Source organism: Oenanthe melanoleuca, chromosome 2 (genome assembly GCF_029582105.1).
Source record: "Oenanthe melanoleuca isolate GR-GAL-2019-014 chromosome 2, OMel1.0, whole genome shotgun sequence".
Classification (NCBI taxonomy): Eukaryota; Metazoa; Chordata; class Aves; order Passeriformes; family Muscicapidae; genus Oenanthe; species Oenanthe melanoleuca.
The window spans coordinates 832,215-856,543 of NC_079335.1; the positions used below are offsets into that span (position 1 = coordinate 832,215).

The window sequence follows — 24,329 nt, forward strand, 5'->3', positions numbered from 1 at the left end:
AAAATAGCCTCAAATATCCCCAAAAATACCCCAAAAACAACCCCAAAAACATCCCCAAAATATCCCAAACAACTGCAACAACACCCCCAAAAACAATCCAGAAACAGCCCAAAACCAGCCCCAAAACAACCCCAAAACCAGCCCAAAAACAGCCCCCAAAATTTCCCCAAACACAACCCCAAAAACCACCCCAAAACCACTGCAAAATTCACCCCAAAAAACCCCAAAACCAACCCAACCCCAAAACCCGTTCCCAAAATCCTCTGACACCCCAAAAATCCTCTGTCCTCAAACCCCCCAACACCCCAAATTCTGACCCAAAAAACTCCCCTGACCCCCAAATCCCGACACCCAAAAAAAACCCCTTGACCCCAAACCCCTCAACCCGACACCCCAAAAACCCCCCTGCCCCAAAACCCCTGGCCCAAAATCCCCCAACACCCCAAACCCTGACCCCAAACCCCTGACACCCCAAAATCCCAACCCCAATCTCTGACCCCAAAAATCCCCCGACACCCCAAATTTCCTGACCCCATATCTATGAAACCCCAAATCCCTGACACCCCAAACCCCTGATACCCCAAAATCCCGACCCCAAATCTCTGACCCCAAAGTCCTGACACCCCCAAAATCCCAACCCAAATCTCTGACCCCAAAAATCCCCCGACACCCGAAATTTCTTAACCCCAAATCCGTGAAACCCCAAATCCCCTGACACCCCAAAATCCTGACACCCCTAAATCCCGACCCCAATCTGACCCCCCCTCTCCCCCCAGGACATTTTCCGCCTGCTGACCCCGGGCGGGGGGGGGTACGGCCCCCCCGAGGAGGATTTTGGGGGCGCCCCCCAGGACCCTCCAGACCCCCAGGACCTGTGGGCGCCCCAGAACTGCCTGAACCCCCAAAACGTGGGGAGCGCCCCGGCCCCACAGACCCCACAGACCCCACAGACCTTCCTGGAGCGCGGCAGCGTCTTCGAGTTCCGGCGGGCGCAGGAGGGGGTGTGACCCCAAAACCCCAAAAACCGCTATGGGGCAGCCCCACAACCCCAGAAATGCACCGTCCATGGGGCAGCCCCCATCCCAAACTCTCTGTGGGGTTTGGGGTGCTTTTGGGGTGGCCCCTCCTCTAGAAACGCACAGTCCATAGGGCAGCCCCCCAACCCCGCTATGGGGCAGCCCCCCATTGTTAGATATGCACAATCCTATAGGGCAGCCCTCAACGCTGCTATGGGGCAGCCCCACACCCACTCCAGCTATGCATCCCCTGAATGGGGCAGCCCCACAACCCCGCTATGGGGCAGCCCCCCATTGTTAGATACGCACAATCCTATAGGGCAGCCCCAAAACCCCGCTGTGGGGCAGCCCCCCATTGATAGATATGCACAGTCTCTGGGGCAGCCCCACATCCCAACTGCCCCCTCCATCCTCTAGATACGCACAATCCCATAGGGCAGCCCCTGACCCCACTATGGGGCAGCCTCGCCCCCCACTCCAGCTATGCACCCCCTCTATGGGGCAGCCCCCCATTGTTAGATACGCACAGTCCATGGGGCAGCCCCCCCAACCCCGCTATGGGGCAGCCCCCCCAACCCCGCTATGGGGCAGCCCCCCATTGATAGATACCCACAGTCCAACCCCGCTATGGGGCGGCTCCGCCCCCAACTCCAGCTATGCACCCCCTCAATGGGGCAGCCCCCCAACTCCTCTATGGGGCAGCCCCATATTGTTAGATATGCACAGCCTATAGGGCAGCCCCCCAACCCTGCTGTAGGGCAGCCCCTTCGTAACCCTTCTATGGGGCAGCCCCCAGATACGCACAGTCCATAGGGCAGCCCCTCACCCACTCCAGCTATGGGGCAGCCCCTCACCCACTCCAGCTATGGGGCAGCCCCCCCCACTCCAGCTATGGGGCAGCCCCCCCCAACTCCAGCTATGGGGCAGCCCCCCCCAACTCCAGCTATGCACCCCCCATGGGGCAGCCCCCCAACCCCAGCTCCCCCCTTGGGGGTCTCCCCCTCCAATAAAGCTTCCTGTGCCCCCCAACTCCTGCCTGGTGTCTTTGGGGGAGGATGGAGACCCCCAGGGATCCCCCCAGTGACTCCCTCCAGCCCCACGGAGCCCCCCAGGGCTCTGCCCCACAGATCTGGGGGAGGTCACCGAGCCAGTGACCCCCAAACTCTGGGAATGGGGGGGAGGGGGAACCCCCGTGTGCCGTGGGGGATGTGCCAGCCCCACAGGAGGGAGGCTGGGTCGGTGCTGGATGGAGGGCAGATCAATGCTGGATCAATGCTAGATCAGTGCTGGATCAATAGCAGATCAGTGCTGGATCAATACCAAATCAATGCCAGATCAATGCTAGATCAGTGCTAGATTAATGCCAGACCAATACTGGATCAATAACAGATCAACACCAGATCAGCGCTGGATTAATGCCAGAGTGACAATGGATCAATTCCAGGTCAATGCTGGATCAATACCAAATCAATACCAGATCAATGCTGGATCAACAACAGAACAATGCTGGATCAATGCTGGATCAACAATGGATCAATACTGGATCAATAGCAGATCAATACTGGATCAATAGCAGTTCAGTGCTGGATCAATCCTCAGGAAATGTCGGATCAATACTGAGTCAATGCCGGATCAATGCCAGATCAATGCTGTATCAATAACAGATCAATGCTGGATTAATGCTGGATCAACAATGGATCAATACTGGACCAATACCAGATCAATTCTGGATCAATAACAGATGGATGCTGAATCAATAACAGGTCAGTGCTGGATCAATACTGGATCAATGCTGGATCAATACGATATCAATGCTGAATCAATACCGGGTCAATGCTGGATTGGTGATGGATCAGTACTGGATTGATACTGAACCAATACCGGATCAATACTGGATCAATGTCGGATCAATACTGGGTCAATACCAGATCATCTCCTGATCCCTGTTATTCCCATTCCCATTATTCCCATTATTCCCATTCCCGGCTCACAGGGATCGAGTCCCAAACTCAACCCACAGCAGAGATTTCCGAAATCCCACCGTGAATTCCCAAATTCCGTCGTGAATTCCCAAATTCCGTCATGAATTCCCAAATTCCACCGTGAATTCCCAAATTCCACCGTGAATTCCCAAATTCCGTCATGAATTCCCAAATTCCACCGTGAGTTCCCAAATTCCACCGTGAATTCCCAAATTCCGTCGTGAATTCCCAAATTCTGTCGTGAATTCCCAAATTCCGTCGTGAATTCCCAAATTCCACCGTGAATTCCCAAATTCCATCATGAATTCCCAAATTCCGTCGTGAATTCCCAAATTCCGTCGTGAATTCCCAAATTCCACCGTGAATTCCCAAATTCCGTCGTGAATTCCCAAATTCCGTCGTGAATTCCCAAATTCCGTCGTGAATTCCCAAATTCCACCGTGAGTTCCCAAATTCCGTCGTGAATTCCCAAATTCCGTCATGACATTCACCCCGACAGCAGAAGAAGCGCAAAGCGCGGCTGATGCCGGATCAATACTGATCAATACTGATCAATACTGATCAATGCCGGATCAATGCTGATCAATGCCAGATCAATACTGATCAATACTGATGAATGCTGGATCAATACTGATGAACGCTGGATCAATACTGATCAATACTGATCAATGCTGGATCAATACTGATGAACGCTGGATCAATACTGATCAATACTGATCAATACTGATCGATGCTGGATTAATGCCCAAACTGTGCTGGAATGATGCCGGATCAATATCAGATCAATGCTGGGCTGATCCTGCCCCAATACATGATCAATATCAGATCAATTCTGGATCCATTCTGTGACAGATCCTAATACCTGATCAATACCGGATCAATGGCAAATCAATATCACACTGATCCTGTCCCAATACTGGAACAATATCAGATCAATACCTGATCAATGCTGGACCAATACTGGGCTGATCCTCTCCCAATACTGGATCAATGATCATTGATTGTGTCCCAATACAGAATCAATACTGGATCAATGGCAGATCAATATCAAACTGATCCTGCCCCAATACCGGATCAATGCTGGATCAATTCTGGATCAATACCTGATCAATGTCAGATCAATACCAGACTGATCCTGTTCCAATACCGGATCAATACTGATCAATGATCATTGATTGTGGCCCCCATCCCCCCCCGGTGCAGTGACCCCCTGGGCTGCTGTGTCCAGCGCTGCGGCCGGAGCCGTGGCCGGAGCCGTGGCCGGAGCCGTGGTCACACTGTGGTCACACTGTGGTCAGTGCTGGGGTCACACTGTGGTCATTGCTGTGGTCACACTGTGGTCACACTGTGGTCACACTGTGGTCATTGCTGTGGTCACACTGTGGTCATTGCTGTGGTCACACTGTGGTCACACTGTGGTCACACTGTGGTCATGCTGTGGTCACACTGTGGTCAGTGCTGTGGTCACACTGTGGTCACATTGTGGTCATTGCTGTGGTCACACTGTGGTCATTGCTGTGGTCACACTGTGGTCAGTGCTGTGGTCACATTGTGGTCACACTGTGGTCACACTGTGGTCATTGCTGGGTCACATTGTGGTCACACTGTGGTCACACTGTGGTCATTGCTGTGGTCACACTGTGGTCACTGCTGTGGTCAGTGCTGTGGTCACACTGTGGTCAGTGCTGTGGTCACACTGTGGCCAGTGCTGGGGTCAGTGCTGGTGTCAGTGCTGTGGTCACACTGTGGTCAGTGCTGTGTCCAGCGCTGTGACCGGAGCCGTGGCTGGAGCCATGGTCATTGCTGTGGTCACACTGTGGTCACACTGTGGTCATTGCTGTGGTCACACTGTGGTCACACTGTGGTCACACTGTGGTCAGTGCTGGTGTCAGTGCTGTGTCCAGCCCCGTGTCCAGCCCCGTGTCCAGCCCCGTGTCCAGCACTGTGGCTGGAGTCATGGCCACGCCCACATCTGAGCTGTGTCCAGCCCCATGACCAGCCCAGTGTCCAGTGCCGTGTCCAGTGCCGTGTCCAGTGCCGTGTCCAGCCCCCTGACCAGCCCAGTGTCCAGTGCCGTGTCCAGCGCTGTGTCCAGCGCTGTGGCCGGAGCCATGGTTGTGGCCCTGCTGTGTCCAGCCCCATGTCCAGAGCTGTGGTCAGTGCTGTGTCCAGTGCCGTGTCCAGTGCCGTGTCCAGAGCTGTGGCCAAACTGTGGCCAGAGCTGTGTCCGGAGCCATGGCCAGTGCCGTGTCCAGCGCTGTGGCCAGAGCCATGGCTGTGACCAGCCCTGTGTCCAGCACCATGTCCAGAGCGTGGCCGGAGCCGTGTCCATGTCCAAGCCGTGTCCAGCCTGATGTCCAGAGCGGGGTCAGAGGTCAGAGGTCAGCAGGCCCCAGGCGCAGGCGCAAGGCCACGGGCAGGTGGTCAGACAGAGTGGCCAGCTGGGTGATGACCGACAGCCGGGTCACCTCCTGTGGGGACAGCGGGGTCAGCACGGGGTCACCGAGGGGTCACGGGGTCAGCGTGGGGTCAGTGGGGTCACTCCGGGGTCAGTGGGGTCACTAAGGGGTCACTCAGGGGTCACTAAGGGTCACTCACCGTGGTCAGTGTGGGGCCACTGAGAGGTCATTGAGGGGTCAGTAAGGGGTCACTGAGGGGTCACTGAGGGGTCACTAGCGGTCACTCACAGTGGTCAGCAATGGGTCAGTAAGGGGTCACTGAGGGGACACTAAGGGTCACTCACAGTGGTCAGTTTAGGGTCACCAAGGGGTCACTCAGGGGTCACTCGTGTCACCCAGGGGTAGCTAGCGGTTCACTAAGGGTCACTCACAGTGGTCAGTGTGGGGTCACTGAGGGGTCACTAAGGGGTCACACAGGGGTCACTAAGTGGTCATTGAGGGGTTACTGGGGGTCACTGAGGGGTCACTGAGGGGTCACTAGCGGTCACTCACAGTGGTCAGTGTGAGGTCACTGAGGGGTCACACAGGGGTCCCACAGGGGTCCCTAGCGGTCACTCACAGTGGTCAGTGTGGGGTCCCACAGGGGTCACTGAGGGGTCACACAGGGGTCACTAGTGGTCCCTAGCAGTCACTCACAGTGGTCAGTGAGGGGTCACTAAGGGGTCACTCACAGTGGTCAGTGTGGGGTCCCACAGGGGTCACTGAGGGGTCCCGCAGGGGTCACACAGGGGTCACACGGGGTCCCTAGCGGTCACTCACAGTGGTCAGTGAGGGGTCACTGAGGGGTCCCACAGGGGTCACTGAGGGGTCCCGCAGGGGTCACACAGGGGTCACACGGGGTCCCTAGCGGTCACTCATAGTGGTCAGTGAGGGGTCACTAAGGAGTCACTCACAGTGGTCAGTGTCGGGTCACTGAGGGGTCACTGAGGGGTCCCACAGGGGTCACTAAGGGGTCACACAGGGGTCACACAGGGGTCACACAGGGGTCACACGGGGTCCCTAGCGGTCACTCACAGTGGTCAGTGTGGGGTCCCACAGGGGTCACTGAGGGGTCCCACAGGGGTCACTAAGGGGTCACACAGGGGTCCCACAGGGGTCACACAGGGTCCCTAGCGGTCACTCACAGTGGTCAGCTCAGGCTTGGGCTCCGTCTGCACCAGGGCCGTGTCCACTCTCCGGCCATTCCACGGCCGCGGGGCCAGCGGGTCCGGAGCGCCGCAGGGCAGGATGGGAGCGGCCAGGAACTGCTGGCGGCCCCAGGGCTGGGACAGCGTCCTGAGGGGACAGGGGGACATTGGGGACACTGGGGACAGAGGGGGAATTGGGGACAGTGGGGACATTGGGGACAGTGGGGACATTGGGGACACTGGGACACTGGGGACAGTGGGGACAGAGGGGACACAGGGGGGATTGGGGACAGTGGGGACATTGGGGATATTGGGGACAGAGGGCACATTGGGGGGATTTGGGACATTGGGGACAATGGGGACAATGGGGACAATGGGGACATTGGGGGGGACACTTGGGGACATTGAGGGGACACTGGGGACATTGAGGACACTGGGGGAATTGGGGACATTGGGGACAGTGGGGACACAGTGTCCAGAGGGGACAGGGGGGACACTGGGGACATTGGGGACAGTGGGGACAGTGGGGACACAGTGTCCTGAGGGGACAGAGGGGACACTGGGGACATTGGGGACAGTGGGGACACTGGGGACAGAGTGACACAGGGACATGGTGGCAGAAGGGACACGGCGACGCAGGCATGGATGGCTGTCCCCTCCCTGTCCCCTCCCACCCTGTGCCCCCCCAATGTCCCCAATGTCCCCACTCTCCCCAGTGTCCCCAATCCCCCCAGTGTCCCCGTGTCCCCGATGTCCCCACTGTCACCTCTCCATCTTCTCCGGGGTGGACACGGGCTCCTCGTAGATCTTGAGGCAGTCGAGCAGCGTCCCTGGGGACACGAGGGGACAAAAGGGACATGAGCGGGACCCTGGGGACGCGGGGAGGGGACAGGGAGGGGACAGGGAGGTGACACGGGTGTCCCCACCGATGGCCCAGGGCTGGTCCTGTCCCGCCTGGATCCTCGCGGGGTCCCAGAACTTGTCGAACAGGGGGTGGCGCTGGTTCTGGGCGTCACCTGCGGGGACACTGCTGCTGTCACCTCCCCGTGTCACCCCCCCGTGTCACCCTGTGTCCCCCCAGATGTCCCCCAATGTCCCCCCTGAGCTTCTGTGTCCCGCAGTGTCCCCTCTGTCCCCCTCCCTGTCCCCCTCCGTGTCCCCCCCTCCGTGTCCCCTCAAATGTTCCCCCAATGTCCCCCTCTGTCCCCTCCGTGTCCCCTTGTCCCCCTCCATGTCCCCTCTGCTCCCTCTCATGTCACTCCGTGTCCCCTCCCCCCTCTCTCCCCCCGTGTCCCTCTCTGTCCCCCTCGATGTCCCCCCGTGTCCCCGTTGCTGTTCCCGTGTCCCCCCTGCCTCCTCCCCGTGTCCCTCAATGTCTCCTCAATGTCCCCTCCCCTCTCTCCCCCCGTGTCCCCCTCATGTCCCCCAGTGTCCCCTCGATGTCCCCCCATGTCCCCTCTGCCCCTCCCCGTGTCAGTCAGTGTCCCTTTGATGTCCCCCCCGTCCCCCCCGCTGTCCCCCCGTGTCCCTGTCACTGTCCCCTCGATGTCCCCGCGTGTCCCCTCGATGTCCCCGCGTGTCCCCTCGATGTCCCCACCCCGGGAGCAGTTGTCGAAGTTGAGGTCCCCGCACAGGACGCTGAAGGCCACCAGGTCCCCGGCCTGCTGCTGGTCCTGCCGGAAATCGTGGAGCCACTCGAGCACCCGGGTCAGCTGATCGTCACGGATGGCGGCGTCCGCTGGGAGGGGACACGGGGACAGAGGGGACATTGGGGACATTGGGGGGATTGGGGACTTTGGGGACATTGGGGACAGTGGGGACATGGGGACAGAGGGAACATTGGGGACAGTGGGGACACTGGGGACATTGGGGGGATTGGGGACAGTGGGGACACTGGGGACATTGGGGACATTGGGGACATTGGGGACATTGGGGACAATGGGGACAGTGGGGACATTGGGACAGTGGGGACACTGGGGACAGTGGGGGGATTGGGGACATTGGGGACATTGGGGACAGTGGGACAGGGACCTGGGGACACATGGACACAGAGGGACAAGACCCCACAGACTCAACACCTCCAGTGCCACACCCAGTGTCCCCCGTGTCACCCCTGTGTCCCCCAGTGTCCCCCAGTGTCCCCCAGTGTCCCCCAGTGTCCCCACTCACGTGCAGGTGCCTGCAGGTGGGTGCAGCTCAGGTACCCCACGACGCGCTGGCCCCGCCCTGTCCCCAACAGCACCTAGGGGAGGGGACAGCGCCAATGTCACCTCACCTGTCCTTGTCACCTGCTCAGGTGTGCCCTCACCTATCCCTGTGCCTGCTCAGGTGTGCCCTCACCTGCCCCTGTCACACCCCCATGCCCTCACCTGTCCCTGTGCCCTGCTCAGGTGCCCCCTCACCTGTCCCCATCCCCCTCCACGCCCTCCCGCAGGTGTGCCCTCACCTGTCCCCATCCCCCCATGCCCACCCAGGTGTGGCCTCACCTGTCCCTGTGCCTGCTCAGGTGTGCCCTCACCTGTCCCTGTCACTCACTCAGGTGTGCCCTCACCTGCCCCTGTCACTCACTCAGGTGTGCCCTCACCTGTCCCCACCCTCTCCCTGTGCCCACCCAGGTGCGCTCTCACTTGTCCCCATCCCCCTCCACACCCTCCCCCAGGTGTGCCCTCTCCCAGCTGTGCCCTCCCCCAGGTGCACCCTCACCTGTCCCCATCCCCCAGGTGTCCTCCCCCCAGGTGCGCCCTCACCTGTCCCCACCCTCCCCCAGGCGCGCCCTCACCTGCGCCACCAGCAGCCCCTTGTTGGCCAGCGCGTCCTCGCGGGCGCCGCTGGGGAAGGGGTGGAAGCGCGCGGCCAGCAGGGGGTAGCGGCTGGCCAGCACCAGGCCACTGCCCAGCACCCGCAGGCGGCCGCAGCGCAGCCCCGCCGGCCCCACCCCCCACAGCACGTGCCGGAAGCGCCGGGCCAGCTGCCGGCGCAGCGCGGTGGCCGCCGCGCCGTCGAACACTTCCTGCAGGCACACGAAGTCGGTGTCCGGCGGGATGCGGGCGCTCAGCACCGGCGGCATCGGGTCCGGCAGCGGCAGCAGACGGTCCGGCCGGGGGTTGGTCACCGGCGGTGGGGCTGGGCCCGGGGGCGGGGTGGTCATCGGCGTTGGGTTGGTCATTGGTGTTGTGTTGGTCATCGGTGTTGGGTTGGTCATCGGTGTTGGGTTGGCCATCGGCGTTGGGTTGGTCATCGGCGTTGGGTTGGTCATCGGTGTTGGGTTGGTCATCGGTGTTTGGTTGGTCATCGGTGTTGGGTTGGTCATCGGTGTTGGGTTGGTCATCGGCGTTGGGTTGGTCATCAGCATCGGGTTGGTCATCGGTGTTGGGTTGGTCATCGGTGTTGGGTTGGTCATTGGTGTTGGGTTGGTCATCATTGTTGGGGTGGTCATTGGCGTTGGGTTGGTCATCAATGTTGGGTTGGTCATCGGCGTTGGGTTGGTCATCGGCGTTGGGTTGACCATCAGTGTTGAATCGCCCATCGCTGTTGAGTTGCCCATCAATGTTGAGTTGTCCATTGGCATTGGGTTGGCCATCACTGTTGAGTTGGCCATCACTGTTGGGTTGCCCATTGTTGAGTTGCCCATGAATGTTGAGTCACCCATCGTCGTTGGGTTGCCCATTGTTGTTGAGTTGACCATCTCCATTGAGTTGCCCATCTCCATTGAGTTGCCCATCTCCATTGAGTTGCCCATCTCCATTGAGTCGCCCATCGCCGTTGAGTTGCCCATCGCCGTTGAGTTGGCCATGAACGTTGAGTTGGCCATGAACATTGAGTTGCCCATTGCTGTTGAGTTGCCCATCGCCATTGAGTCGCCCATCTCCATTGAGTTGCCCACTGTTGTTGAGTTGACCATCTCCATTGAGTTGCCCATCAGCATTGGGTTTGCCATCTCTCTTGAGTTGGCCATCACTGTTGAGCTGGCCATCACTGTTGAGTTGACCATCGCTCTTGGGTTTCCCATTGTTGAGTTGCCCATGAATGTTGAGTTGCCCATCTCCGTTGAGTTGCCAATTGTTGTTGAGTTGACCATCACCATTGAGTTGCCGATGAATGTTGAGTTGCCCATTGTTGTTGAGTCGCCCATCGCCGTTGAGTTGCCCATTGTTGTTGAGTTGACCATCGCCATTGAGTTGCCCATCAGCATTGGGTTTGCCATCTCTCTTGAGTTGGCCATCTCTCTTGAGTTGGCCGTCACTGTTGAGTTGACCATCGCTGTTGGGTTTCCCATTGTTGAGTTGCCCATGAATGTTGAGTCGCCCATGAACGTTGAGTCGCCCATCGCCGTTGGGTTGCCCATGAATGTTGAGTTGCCCATCGCTGTTGAGTCGCCCATGAAGGTTGAGTTGACCATCGCCGTTGAGTCGCCCATCGCCATTGGGTTGCCCATTGTTGTTGAGTTGACCATCTCCATTGAGTTGCCCATGAATGTTGAGTTGCCCATCTTCATTGAGTCGCCCATTGCCATTGAGTTGCCCATGAAGGTTGTGTTGACCATCGCCATTGAGTCGCCCATCACCGTTGCCTTGGCCACCATCTCCATATCCACCCCGGCCACGCCCATCCCCCAATCCCCTCCCGGCCCCGCCCTATCCTCGGTGCCGCCGTACCCTCCCCCCGGCCCCCTCCGCGTCGCCAACAGCCCCTCCCGGTGTCCGGCAGGTTCCGGCGCCGCTTTGGCTGCCAGCAGCCGCCCGATGGCGCGGGCCCGGCACCGGCTGCGGCCCAGGTTGCTGAACCGGGCCAGCCCGCTGGGCAGCAGGCACACGTTGGCGCTCAGGAAGGTGAAACTGCGCCGGCACCGCCGCGGGTCCCACGGCTCCGGCGCGGCCACCGCGGCCTCGAGCTGGAGGACGAAGGGCCGGCGCTTGGCCTGCGCCGGTAGCCACAGCAGCAAGCCAAGCAGCGCCGGCGGCAGCACCAAAACCAGCACCAAAACCAGCACCGGCGCCGCCAGAACCCGAATGGCGATGGCGGCACCGCGGTGCCGGTGCCAGCGCGCCCGCTGCGCCGTGGTGGGACGCAGCGCCAGCAGCCGGTCCACGGCCCACGAGCCCGGGGCCAGCAGCGCCTCGGCCACCGCGGCCACCGCGGCCACGGCCCGGCCCGGGAACGGCGTGTCCGGCAGCGGGGACGGCGGCGGCCACGGCGGCGACATCGGAGGGTCCCGGCGAGGGTCGGACGCTCGGACGGGGGAACCTGGGGCGGGAGGGGAGGCCCGGGGGGCGGGGTCACCGTGGGAAAGAGTGTGGGTGGAGTGAGAGACCCCTCCCCCACCCTCGGGGGTTGTGGTCACCACCTGTGGTCACACTGAGACCCCTCCCCCACCCTGGGGGTGTCCTGGTCACTTCTTGTGGCTGGAGAGAGACCCCTCCCCCACCCGGGAGTAGTGGTCACCTGTGGCCACACTGAGGCCCCTCCCCCACCCTGGGGGTTGTGGTTACTTCTTGTGGCTGGAGTGAGACCCCTCCCCCCCCCCTGGGTTGTCCTGGTCACCTGTGGCCAGAGCGAAACCCCTCCCCCACTCTGACCACCACCGTGGGAAACTCCTGTGGTCACAGTGAAACCCCTCCCCCACCCCACCAGGCGGTTGTGGTCACTTCCTGTGGCCAGAGGGAGACCCCTCCCCCACCCTGGGGTGTCCTGGTCACCTGTGGTCACACCGATGCCCCTCCCCCACTCCGGGGTGTCCTGGTCACTTCCTGTGGTCACGCCGAGGCCCCTCCCCCACCCAGGTGTGTCCCGGTCACCGTGGGAAACTCACGTGGCCGGAGTTGCCCCGCCCCTCCCCCATCCCGGCCACCGTGGGAAATCCCTGCGGCCGGACCCCGCCCCTCCCCCACGGGTGGGAGGAGCCGCCCCGGTGGCCACGAGACCCCGCCCCTCCCCCCACGGCAGCCGCCGCCTCACCTGTGCCGGGTTCGGGGGGGGGGAAGGGGAGGGGACACCTGCACGGGCTGAGAGCGGCCAGGTGAGTCCGGACAGGTAAATCCTGGCCCCTCCCCCCTGTCCAGGTGAGTCCCGGGCTCTGAGTCCGGTCAGGTGAGTCCCGGGCAGGTAAATCCTGGTTCCTCCCCCTTGTCCGGGTGAGTCTCAGCTCTCTGATCTTGTCCAGGTGAGCCCAGGTATGTCCAGGTGAGTCCCAGCTCTCTGAGCCTGTCCAGGTGAGTCCTGGCCAGGTAAATCCTGGCCCCTCCCCTCTGTCCAGGTGAGTCCCGGGCTCTGAGTCTGGTCAGGTGAGTCCCAGCCAGGTAAATCCTGGTTCCTCCCCCTTGTCCGGGTGAGTCTCAGCCCCTGAGTCGAGCCAGGTGAGTCCAGGTGAGTCCCAGCTCCTGATCCTGCCCAGGTGAGTCCCAGGTGTCTGATCCTGTCCAGGTGAGTCCAGGTATGTCCAGGTGAGTCTCAGCTCTCTGAGCCTGTCCAGGTGAGTCCTGGCCAGGTAAATCCTGGTTCCTCCCCTGTGTCCAGGTGAATCCCGGAACCTGATCCTGTCCAGGTGAGTCCCGGGCTCTGAGTCTGGTCAGGTGAGTCTCGGCCAGGTGAGTCCCAGCCAGGTAAATCCTGGTTCCTTCCCTTTGTCCAGGTGAGTCTCAGCCCCTGAGTCGAGCCAGGTGAGTCCAGGTGAGTCCCAGCCCCTGATCCTGCCCAGGTGAGTCCAGGTGAGTCCCAGGTGAGTCCCAGCCCCTGATCCTGTCCAGGTGAGCCCAGGTGAGTCCCAGGTGTCTGATCCAGGTGAGTCCCAGGTGAGTCCCAGCCCCTGATCCTGTCCAGGTGAGTCCCAGGTGTCTGATCCAGGTGAGTCCCAGGTGAGTCCCAGCCCCTGATCCTGCCCAGGTGAGTCCTGACCCCTGAGCCCGGACAGATAAATCCTGGCCAGGTAAATCCTGGCTCCTCCCCTTGTCCAGGTAAATCTTGGCCCCTGATCCTGTCCAGGGGGCCCAGGTGAGTTCAGGTGAGCCCAGGTGAGTCCCAGGTATCTGATCCAGGTAAGTCCCAGCTCCCTGCTCCTGCCCAGGTGAGTCCCAGCTCTCTGATCCAGGTGAGTCCCAGGTATCTGATCCAGGTGAGTCCCAGCTCTCTGATCCAGGTGAGTCCCAGCTCCCTGCTCCTGTCCAGGTGAGTCCCAGGTGTCTGATCCAGGTGAGTCCCAGGTGAGTCCCAGCTCTCTGATCCAGGTGAGTCCCAGCTCCCTGCTCCTGTCCAGGTGAGTCCCAGGTGTCTGATCCAGGTGAGTCCCAGGTGAGTCCCAGCTCTCTGATCCAGGTGAGTCCTGCTGGCCGGTCTGGCCCGACAGGTTCCCGGAAGCTCCGAGCCCTGCGGCCACAGAGAGGCCGGACACGCACCTGTGCCAGCTCACCTGGGCAGGTGATGGCTCACCTGGGCCAGTAACACCTGACCTGGGCCAGTAAAACCTGACCTGGGCCAATAACAGCTCACCTGGCCAGCAATACCTTACTTGGGCCAGTAAAATCTCACCTGGACCAGTAAAACCACACCTGGGCCAGTAACAGCTCACCTGAGCAGGTGATGCCTCACCTGGGCCAGTAACATCTGACCTGGGCTAGTAACACCTGACCTGGGCTAGTAACAGCTCACCTGGGCCAGTAAAAACCACACCTGGGCAGGTGACAGCTCACCTGGGCAGGTGATGGCTCACCTGGGCCAGTAACACCTGACCTGGACCAATAACATCACACCTGGGCCAGTAAAATCCCACACTGGGGATACTGGGGATACTGGGGGGATACTGGGATCCCATACTGGGGGATACTGGGGATACTGGGATCCCACAATGGGGACACCGGGGGGATACTGGGGGACAGTGAGATCCCACACTGGGGATACTGGGGACACTGGGGGACAATTTTCCCCAGTATCCCCAGTGCCCATCCAGAGGGGTCCCAGTTGTCCCCCCCAGTATCCCCCCAGTATCCCCCAGTATCCCCCAGTGTCCCCCCAGTATCCACCAGTATGGGGTCCCAGTATCCCCAGAACCCAGCCAGTGTGGGATCCCAGTGTCCCCCAGTATCCTACAGTAAATCCCAGTAAATCCCCCAGTATCCCCCAGTATCCCCCAGTAAGTCCCAGTATATCCCAGTATCCCCCAGTGTCCCCCCAGTATCCCCAGAACCCAGCCAGTGTGGGATCCCAGTGTCCCCCAGTATCCCCCCAGTGTCTCCAGTATCCCCCAGTATCACCCAGTATCACCCCAGTATCCCCCATTATGGGGTCCCAGTGTCCCCCAGTGTCCCCCAGTATCTTCCCAGTATCCTCCAGTATGGGGTCCCAGTATCCCGAGTGTGGGATCCCAGTCTCCCCAGTATCCCCAGTATCCCCAGTGTGGGATCCCAGTACCCCCAGTATCCCCACTATCCCCAGTGTCCCCAGTCTCCCCAGTATCCCCAGTGCCACCCCTCCCCCTCCCCCTCCCCCTCACCTCCGCTCTCCTCCGTGGCCACCGAGCCCCTCCCGGTGTCGCCGCTCCCGCCCGGGGCTACCGGGGGCTCCCGGGTGGCGACCGCCGGTGACACAAAACCCCGCGGGTGACACAGAAACCCCCCGGGTGACACAGAAACACCCGCGGGTGACACAAAAACCCCGCGGGTGACACAAAAACCCCGCGGGTGACACAAACACGCCCCGGGTGGCACCAACCGCCCGCGCGCGGCGTTTCCTGTCCCCGCCGCCACCCCCGGGCCACCGCAGCCCGACCGCAGGTGGCCCAACCGGTTCTGCCGGTAGCCACGGGGGGGGGAGGGGCCGGCGGGGGCTGGGCTGTGACCCCTGTCCCCAGTGTCACCAGTGTCCCACCAGTGTCACCAGTGTCACACCGGTGTCACCAGTGTCACCAGTGTCCCACCAGTGTCCCACCAGTGTCCCACCAGTGTCCCCAGTGTCCCCAGTGTCACCAGTATCCCCCAGTATCCCCAGTGTCCCCAGTATCCCCAGTATCCCCCAATGTCCCCAATGTCCCCAATATCCCCAGTGTCCCCAGTGTCCCCAGTGTCCCCAGTATCCCCGTATCCCCAGTGTCCCCAGTGTCCCCAGTGTCCCCTCCCCCTTCTCGCAGCCGCCCTCACCTGGTGACAGGACAGGTGACCCCGGTGACCCCGCGCTGACCCCGGTGACCCCGGTGACCCCTCGGTGACCCCGGTGACCCCGGTGACCCCGCGCTGACCCCGGTGACCCCGGTGACCCCGGTGACCCCGCGCTGACCCCGCTGTCGCCCCCGCGCCGCCGCCGAACCGAAAGGGAAAGCGCCGGCAGGAGGAACCACGTGACCGCCCCAGTATGAGCCGGCCCCGCGTACTGGGGGAACTGGGAGTGCCCCGCCCCCACCAGCGCGCGGGGCCCACCTGGGCAGCAACAGCTGGGGGGGAGGGGCGGTCCTGCCAGGTGCTGTGACAGGTGAGACAGGGGGTGCCAGGTGTGCCAGGTGTTCCAGCTGTGCCAGGTGCTGTGCCACGTGTGCCAGGTCTGCCACGTGTGCCAGGTGTTCCAGGTGTGCCAGGTGTGACAGGTGTGACAGGTGTGACAGGTGTGCCAGGTGCTGTGCCAGGTGTGCCAGGTGTTCCAGCTGTGCCAGGTACTGTGCCAGGTGTGCCAGGTGTGCCAGGTGTGCCAGGTGTACCAGGTGTTCCAGGTGTGCCAGGTGTTCCAGGTGTGCCAGGTGACAGGTGTGCCAGGTGTTCCAGCTGTGCCAGGTACTGTGCCAGGTGTACCAGGTGTGCCAGGTGTGCCAGGTGACAGGTGTGCCAGGTGACAGGTGTGCCAGGTGTGCCAGGTGTGCCAGGTGTTGTGCCAGCTGTTCCAGCTGTTCCAGCTGCTGTGCCACCTGTTCCCCCCCCCCCCCCCAGGAGCCGCCCCAGTCACACCTGGGGGGGTTTGGGGCAGGAATGGATTAATCAATGACTGAACCAATTAATTAATCAATCAATTAATTAATTAACAGCGCGCTGATGAAGATCCTTATCGTCATCATCGTTATTGTCTGGGGGTCCCACCTGTCTGGGGGGTCCCAGGTGTCCGGGGGGGCTCTCAGGTGTTTGGGGGGGTCCCAGGGGGGTCCCGAGGGGGTCTCAGGGAGATCCAGGTGTGTCTGGGGGGGGAGTCTCAGGTGTCGGGGGGGGGTCTCAGGTTTCCCAGGGGGGAGTCCCGGGGGGGGGTCCCAGGTATCTGGGGGGGTCCCAGGGGGTCCCAGGTATCCCAGGAGGGTCCCAGGTGGTCCCAGGTGTTTGGGGGGTCCTGGGGGGGATTCCCACATGTCCAGGGGGGTCCCAGGTGTCCGGGGGGGTACACGGGGGTCCGGGGGGGGTCTCAGGTGTTTGGGGGGGTCCCAGGGGGATCCAATGTCTGGAGGGGGGGGGGGGTCGCAGGTGTCCCGGGGGGAGTCCCGGGGGGGTCCCAGGTTCCCGGGAGGGGGTCCCGGGTGTTTGGGGGGTCCCAGGGGGGTCCCAGGGGGGTCTCGGGGTGATCCAAGGAGGGTCCCAGGGGGGATCTCAATTTCTGGGGGGGGGGTCTCAGGTGTCCAGGGGTGTCCGGGGGGGGGGTCCCAGGGGGTCTCAGGTGTTTGGGGGGTCCCAGGGGGGTCCCAGGTGTCCGGGGGGGGGTCCAAGGCAGTCCCAGACGAATTCTGGGGGTCCCAGATTAAATTTTGGGGGTCCCGACCCCCCCCCCTCCGTGTCCCTACAGCGCAGGAGATTCTCTCTGTCCCCTCCCCCCCCCGCAGGAATTTGTCACCTCGCGGCGACACTTTGGGGACACTTTGGGGACACTTTGTCACCGCCGCCAGGACAAAGTGGAGCCGCGTTCGGGGACAGCTGCCAGCCCCGCCCCTCCCCCCCCCCCGGCCCCACAGCGGCCCCACAGCGGCGGGAGGGGGGCGAGATAACGGCCCCCCCTCCCCCGCCGTGTCCCGATATAGCCGCGACAGGGACACGAGCTGTCACCACCCCCCGGCGTGGGGACACTGGCCAGGGGCCCGGAGATCCCTGCCCCATGGAATCCGGGAATACGGGATTCCTGCCCCATAGAACCCCGAAATATGGGATCCCTGCCCCATGGAATCCCAGAATATGGGAACACTCTGCCCCATAGATTCCTGAAATATGGGACACTCTGCCCCATAGAATTCGGGAATATGGGATCCCTGCCCCATGGAATCCGGGAATATGGGAACATTCTGCCCGATAGAATCCCCTAAAAACGGGACACTCTGCCCCATAGATTCCCTAAATATGGGATCCCCCTGTTCCTTCCCCATAGAATCCCCTAAATAGGGGATCTGACCCATAGAATCCCCAAAATACGGGATCTCTGCCCCATAGATTCTCTAAATATGGGGACACTCTGCCCCACAGAATCCCCTAAATCCGGGACCCCCTGCCCCACAGAATCCCCTAAATCCGGGACCCCCTGCCCCATAGAATCCCCTAAATGGGACCCCAATGTCCCTGCCCCACAGAATCCCCTAAATACGGGATTTCTGCCCCATAGAATCCCCTAAATAGGGGACCCCAATGTCTCTGCCCCATAGCATCGCCTAAATACGGGATTTCTGCCCCATAGAATCCCCTAAATAGGGGACCCCAATTCTCTGCCCCATAGAATCCCCCAAATGGGACCCCAAATCCCCCCCCGCCTTTTCTCTGCCCCCCAACTCTCGCTATGGGGCGAACAAGGGGGGCTCAGACCCCTCGGCCCCACAGAGACATCACGAGGAGGGGGGGGGGAAGGGTGGGGCCGCCCCTCCCCCACCTTTATCAGCCCCCTCCCCCCCGCCCCTGCCCCAGCCCCCTCCCCCAACAGCGCCCCTATAAAAGCTGTGGGGCCGCGGGGCCGCCCCACTGCTGCTGTGGGGCACGGACGGACGGTGGGGGAAGTGGGGTGTGGGGTGGGTTTTGGGGTGCACAGGGGGGTCTCTGTGGGGCACGGGGGATCTTTGGGGTACAGGGTGAGTTATGGGTTACAGGGTGAGTTATGGGGTGCACGGGGGTCTGCGGGTCACATATGGGGTCTCTATGGGGTGCGTGGGGGTCTCTGTGGGGTGCACGGGGGGTCTATGGGGCGCAGGGGAAGCCTGTGGGGTCTCTGTGGGGCTGGGGTGGTCCCAGGGGGTCCATGGGGCACACGAGGGATCTTTGGGGTGCACGGGGAAGCCGCGGGGTCTGTGGGGGGCACAGGGACCTGGGGGGTTTATGGGGTCTGTGGGAATTTGGGGTCACAGGGATTTTTTGGGATCTGTGTGGGGCATCTGTGGGGTTTTTGGGATCTGTGGGGCACAGGGATCTGTGGGATTTTGGGGTCACAGGGGTTTTATGGGGTCTATGGGGCACAGGGACCTGTGGGGTTTTTGGGTCACAGGAGTTTTGGGGAGTCTATGGGGGATTTTTTGGGACCTGTGGGGTTTATGGGATCTCTGGGGCTTTGGGGTTTTTGGGATCTGTGGGGCTCGCAGGGGTTTTTGGGGTCACAGGGGTTTTATGGGGTCTGTGGGGTTTATGGGATCTATGGGGCACACAGGGATCTGTGGGGTTTTGGGGTCTAAGGGGCTCGCAGGGGTTTTTGGGGTTTTTGGGGTTTTTGGGGTTTTTTGGGGTTTTTTGGGGTTTTTTGGGGTTTTTGGGGTTTTTGGGATCTGCGGGTGCCGCCCCTCACCCCCCCCCCCTCCGTCCCCCCAGACCCTCCATCGAACCCACGCGACCCACGGACTGAGGTGAGGGGGGGGAGGGGTCGGGGTGGCCGCGGTAGCCCAACCCAAGCCCTTGGTAGCCCATTGATGTCTATGGGGTCACGGTGGCCCAATCCATGGTTTGGTGGCCCATCTGCGCCCCCTGCAGGATGGCGGACGCGGTGCTGGCGGCTCCGTGGGGTCAGGGCCAGGGGTAGCCATGGTGGCCCAATCCATGACTTTGGTGGCCCATTGATATCTGTGGGGTCAGGGCTGGCCCTGGTAGCCCAATCCATGATTTGGTGGCCCCCAGGCCATGGTGGACGCGGTGCTGGCAGCTCCGTGGGGTCAGGGTCAGTGGTAGTCACGGTAGCCCAATCCATGGTTTGGTGGCCCATTGATGTCTGTGGGATCAGGGTCAGTGGTAGCCATGGTTGCCCAACCCATGATTTGGTAGCCCATTGATGTCAGTGGGGTCAGGGCTAGCCATAGTAGCCCAATCCATGGTTTGGTGGCCCATTTACCGCCCCCAGGCCATGGCGGACGCGGTGCTGGCGGCTCAGTGGGGTCAGTGGTGGCCATGGTAGCCCAATCCATGATTTGGTGGCCCCCCAGGCCATGGCGGACGCGGTGCTGGCAGCCCTGGGCGCGGCCGCCCCGTTCCTGCGGCCGGGCGAGCGCGAGCGCCTGGCGGCCACCACGCGCCCCTTCGACCCCCGCGCCGAGTGCTTCGTGCCACACCCGGGCCACGAGTTCGTGAGGGGACGAGTCCTGGAGAGACACGGCGGGAGCGTCACTGTGGAGACCGAGCTGGGAGAGGTGGCACCGGGGACATGGGGACACTGGGGGACATTGGGGGGATTGGGGACAGTGGGGACAGTGGAGGGATTGGGGACATTGGGGACATTGGGACATTGGGACAGTGGGGACATTGAGAAAAAAATGGAGGAAAAAGGGAAAAAATGGTGGGAAATTGTTAAAATGGAATTGGAGACACTGGGGACATTGGGGACACTGGGGGAACATTGGGGGGATTGGGGACAGTGGGGACAGTGGAGGGATTGGGGACATTGGGGGGATTGGGGGGGGATTGGGGATATTTGGGACATTGGGGACACTGGGGGGATTTGGAGACATTGTGGGGATTGGGGACAGTGGGGACATTGAGAAAAAATGGAGGAAAAAGGGGAAAAAATGGGGGGAAATTGTTAAAAATGGGATTGGAGACATTGGGGACACTGGAGACATTTTGGGGACATTGGGGGGATTGGGGACACTGTGGGGATTTGGGACATTGGGGACATTGGGGGACAATGGGGACAGTGGGGGACCTTGGGGACATTGAGGACACTCGGGGACACTGAGAAAAAATGGAGGAAAAAGGGAAAAAATGGGAGGAAATTGGTAAAAATGGAATTGGAGACACTGGGGACACTGGGGACATTGGGGACACTGGGGGGCATTGGGGACACTGGGGACATTGCGGGGATGTTGAGGACACTGTGGGGATTTGGGACATTGGGGGGATTGAAAAAATGGAGGAAAAAGGGAAAAAATGGGAGGAAATTTGTAAAAACGGGATTGGAGACATTGGGGACACTGAGGACAGTGAGGACACTGGGGACATTGGGGACCATGAGGACACTGGGGACATTGAGAAAAAATGGAGCTAAAAGGGAAAAAATGGGGGGAAATTGGTAAAAATGGGATTGGGGACACTGGGGGGACTTGGGACATTTTGGGGACATTGGGGGCGTTGGGGACATTGGGGGACATTGGGGGGACATTGGGGACATTGGGGGGGACATTGGGGACAGTGGGGACATTGGGGACATTGGGGACACTGGGGACATTGGGGACAGTGGGGGGCAGTGGGGACATTGAGGGGATTTGGGACATTGGGGACATTGAGAAAAAATGGAGGAAAAAGGGAAAAAATGGGGGGAAATTGGTAAAAATGGGATTGTGGACATTAGAGACATTGGGGACGTTGGGGACACTGGGGACACTGGGGGCAGTGGTCACACTGGTGACCCTGGGGACATTTTGGGTGACATTTTGGTGGCCCTGGGGACATTTTGGGTGACATTTTGGTGACCCTGGTGACCCTGGTGGCCCTGGTGACATTTTGGTGACATTTTGGTGCCCCCCATGTCCCCCCCCCGTGTCCCCAGACGGTGACGGTGGCCGAGGGGGACGTGCACCAGCAGAACCCGCCCAAGTTCGACAAGATCGAGGACATGGCCATGCTGACCTTCCTGCACGAGCCCGCCGTGCTCTACAACCTCAAGGAGCGCTACGGGGCCTGGATGATCTACGTGAGACCCCCGAGTTGGGGAGGGGGAGGTCGAAAATGGGGAGGGGGGCACGGGAATGGGGGAAAAAACCTCAAAAATAGGGAAAGGGAACTCAAAAATGGGGATGATCTACGTGAGACCCCCGAGTTGGGGAGGGGGAGGTCGAAAATGGGGGAAAAAACCTCAAAAATGGGGAAAGGGAACCCAAAAATGGGGGTGATCTACGTGAGAGCCCCGAATTGGGGAGGGGGCTCCAAATGGGGAGGGGGACACGGGAATGGGGAGGGGGGCACGGGAAATGGGGAGGGGGAACCCAAAAATGGGGATGATCTACATGAGACCCCCGAAACTGGGGAGAGGGGCCCCGAATGGGGAGGGGGACACGGGAAATGGGGGAAAGGGAGAGGGGAATGGGGATGATCTACGTGAGACCCCCGAATTGGGGAGGGGGCTCCAAATGGGGAGGGGGGCACGGGAAATGGGGACGGGGGCACGGGAATGGGGGAAAAACCTCAAAAATGGGGAAAGGGAAATGGGGAAAGGGAACCGGGAAATGGGGGTGATCTACGTGAGAGCCCGAATTGGGGAGGGGGGCTCCAAGTGGGGGAAAAAACCTCAAAAATGGGGAAAGGGAACTCAAAAATGGGGATGATCTACGTGAGAGCCCCGAGTTGGGGAGGGGGAGGTCGAAAATGGGGAGGGGGACACGGGAATGGGGGAAAAAACCTCAAAAATAGGGAAAGGGAACTCAAAAATGGGGATGATCTACGTGAGACCCCCGAATTGGGGAGGGGGCTCCGAGTGGGGAGGGGGACACGGGAAATGGGGATGATCTACGTGAGACCCCCGAATTGGGGAGGGGGCTCCAAATGGGGAGGGGGACACGGGAATGGGGAGGGGGGCACGGGAAATGGGGGAAAAAACCTCAAAAATGGGGAAGGGGCACGGGAAATGGGGATGATCTACGTGAGACCCCCGAATTGGGGAGGGGGGCACGGGAAATGGGGGAAAAAACGTCAAAAATGGGGCACGGGAAATGGGGATGATCTACATGAGACCCCCGAGTGGGGAGGGGGCTCCGAATGGGAAGGGGGACACGGGAAATGGGGAGGGGGAACCCGAAAATGGGGAGGGGGGCACGGGAAATGGGGGAAAAAACCTCAAAAATGGGGAAAGGGAACTCAAAAATGGGGATGATCTACGTGAGAGCCCGAACTGGGGAGGGGGCTCCGAGTGGGGAGGGGGACACGGGAATGGGGAGGGGGAACCCAAAAATGGGGATGATCTACATGAGACCCCCGAAACTGGGGAGAGGGGCCCCGAATGGGGAGGGGGACACGGGAAATGGGGGAAAGGGAGAGGGGAATGGGGGTGATCTACGTGAGACCCTGAATTGGGGAGGGGGAGATCGAAAATGGGGGGAAAAACCTCAAAAATGGGGAAAGGGAACCCAAAAATGGGGATGATCTACGTGAGAGCCCGAGTTGGGGAGGGGGCTCCGAATGGGGAGGGGAAACGGAAAATTGGGAGGGGAACACGGGAAATGGGGGAAAAAAACCTCAAAAATGGGGAGGGGGACACGGGAATGGGGGGGGGGAAAAACCTCAAAAATGGGGCACGGGAAATGGGGAAAGGGAACCGGGAAATGGGGGTGATCTACGTGAGAGCCCGAATTGGGGAGGGGGCTCCGAATGGGAAGGGGGACACGGGAATGGGGAGGGGGAACCCGAAAATGGGGACGGGGGCACGGGAATGGGGGAAAAAACCTCAAAAATGGGGAGGGGGACACGGGAAATGGGGAAAGGGAACCGGGAAATGGGGGTGATCTACGTGAGACCCCCAGTGGGGAGGGGGCTCCAAATGGGGAGGGGGACACGGGAATGGGGAGGGGGGCACGGGAAATGGGGAGGGGGAGATCGAAAATGGGGAGGGGGAGAGCGAAAATGGGGGAAAAAAACTCAAAAATGGGGAGGGGGTCACCAGAAATGGGGATGATCTACGTGAGACCCCAAAATGGGGAGGGAGACACGGGAAATGGGAAAGGGGAGCTGAAACTGGGGAGGGGGCACGGGAAATGGGGAAAGGGAACAGGGAAATGGGGGAAAAAAACCTCAAAAATGGGGAGGGGGACACCAGAAATGGGGGTGATCTACGTGAGAGCCCGAATTGGGGAGGGGGCTCCGAATAGGGAGGGGGGCACGGGAAATCGGGAGGGGGACATGAGAAATGGGGGTGATCTACGTGAGACCCCCAAATTGGGGAGGGGGAGCCCAAAATGGGGAGGGGGACATGAGGAATGGGGGTGATCTACGTGAGACCCCAAAGTGGGGAGGGGGCTCTGGGACAGATTTTGGGGGCTCCCTGGGCACCCCAAATCCCCATTTTTTGGGATTTCCTCATGCACAGCAGACTCTGGGCTGGATTTTGGGGTTCCCCAATCCCAGATTTATCCCTGAACCCCAAATTCCCGGTTTTTTAGGATTTGGGCCCTCGGGGTCCCTCTGGGGCGGATTTTGGGGTTCCCCGAGCCCCCCAAATTCCCAATTTTTCCCCCTGACCCCCCCGGTCTCCCCCCAGACCCAAAATATCCAATCCTTGAACCCCCAAAACGGAGTTTGGGGTCCCCCCCCAATCCCTGAATCCCAACCCCAATCAGATTTATCCCTGAACCCCAAATTCCTGTTATTTTAGGATTTGGGTCCTTGGGGTCCCTCTGGGCTGGATTTTGGGGTT

The 24,329-nt window shown here is 60.8% G+C and overlaps 3 protein-coding genes and 1 long non-coding RNA gene across 5 annotated transcripts in view; 3 read left to right on the forward strand and 1 right to left on the reverse strand.

The window, feature by feature from the left end:
* The window catches only part of OPLAH (5-oxoprolinase, ATP-hydrolysing), a 41,877-nt gene extending 40,316 nt beyond the window's left edge, over positions 1-1,561 (forward strand). The window contains exon 26 of the mRNA XM_056485852.1: positions 777-1,561. Within this exon, the coding sequence (XP_056341827.1) occupies positions 777-1,007 (231 nt within the window). The 3' untranslated portion in view covers positions 1,008-1,561. The remainder of the gene's footprint in view (positions 1-776) is intronic.
* A 475-nt stretch (positions 1,562-2,036) lies between these two features.
* LOC130249867 (sphingomyelin phosphodiesterase 5-like) lies at positions 2,037-12,423 on the reverse strand. The gene is made up of 9 exons (XM_056485006.1): positions 12,394-12,423; positions 11,146-11,928; positions 9,364-9,831; positions 8,754-8,826; positions 8,182-8,322; positions 7,511-7,600; positions 7,351-7,414; positions 6,582-6,732; positions 2,037-5,469 (listed from the first exon to the last, which is right to left on the reverse strand). Exons 1-9 carry the CDS (start codon positions 12,421-12,423, stop codon positions 5,374-5,376), a joined length of 1,896 nt encoding a protein of 631 aa, XP_056340981.1. The 3' UTR covers positions 2,037-5,373.
* Positions 12,424-12,543: 120 nt separating this feature from the next.
* LOC130250311 (uncharacterized) lies at positions 12,544-13,384 on the forward strand. The gene is made up of 3 exons (XR_008839964.1): positions 12,544-12,643; positions 13,054-13,250; positions 13,328-13,384. It is a non-coding gene; the product is annotated as an uncharacterized LOC130250311 (long non-coding RNA).
* Positions 13,385-19,917: 6,533 nt separating this feature from the next.
* Positions 19,918-24,329, forward strand: part of LOC130250283 (myosin-6-like) — a 28,723-nt gene continuing 24,311 nt past the window's right edge. For both annotated transcript variants that reach the window (XM_056485815.1, XM_056485816.1), the window contains exons 1-2: positions 19,918-20,118; positions 21,474-21,617. In XM_056485815.1, the coding sequence (XP_056341790.1) occupies positions 19,918-20,118; positions 21,474-21,617 (345 nt within the window). The remainder of the gene's footprint in view (positions 20,119-21,473; positions 21,618-24,329) is intronic.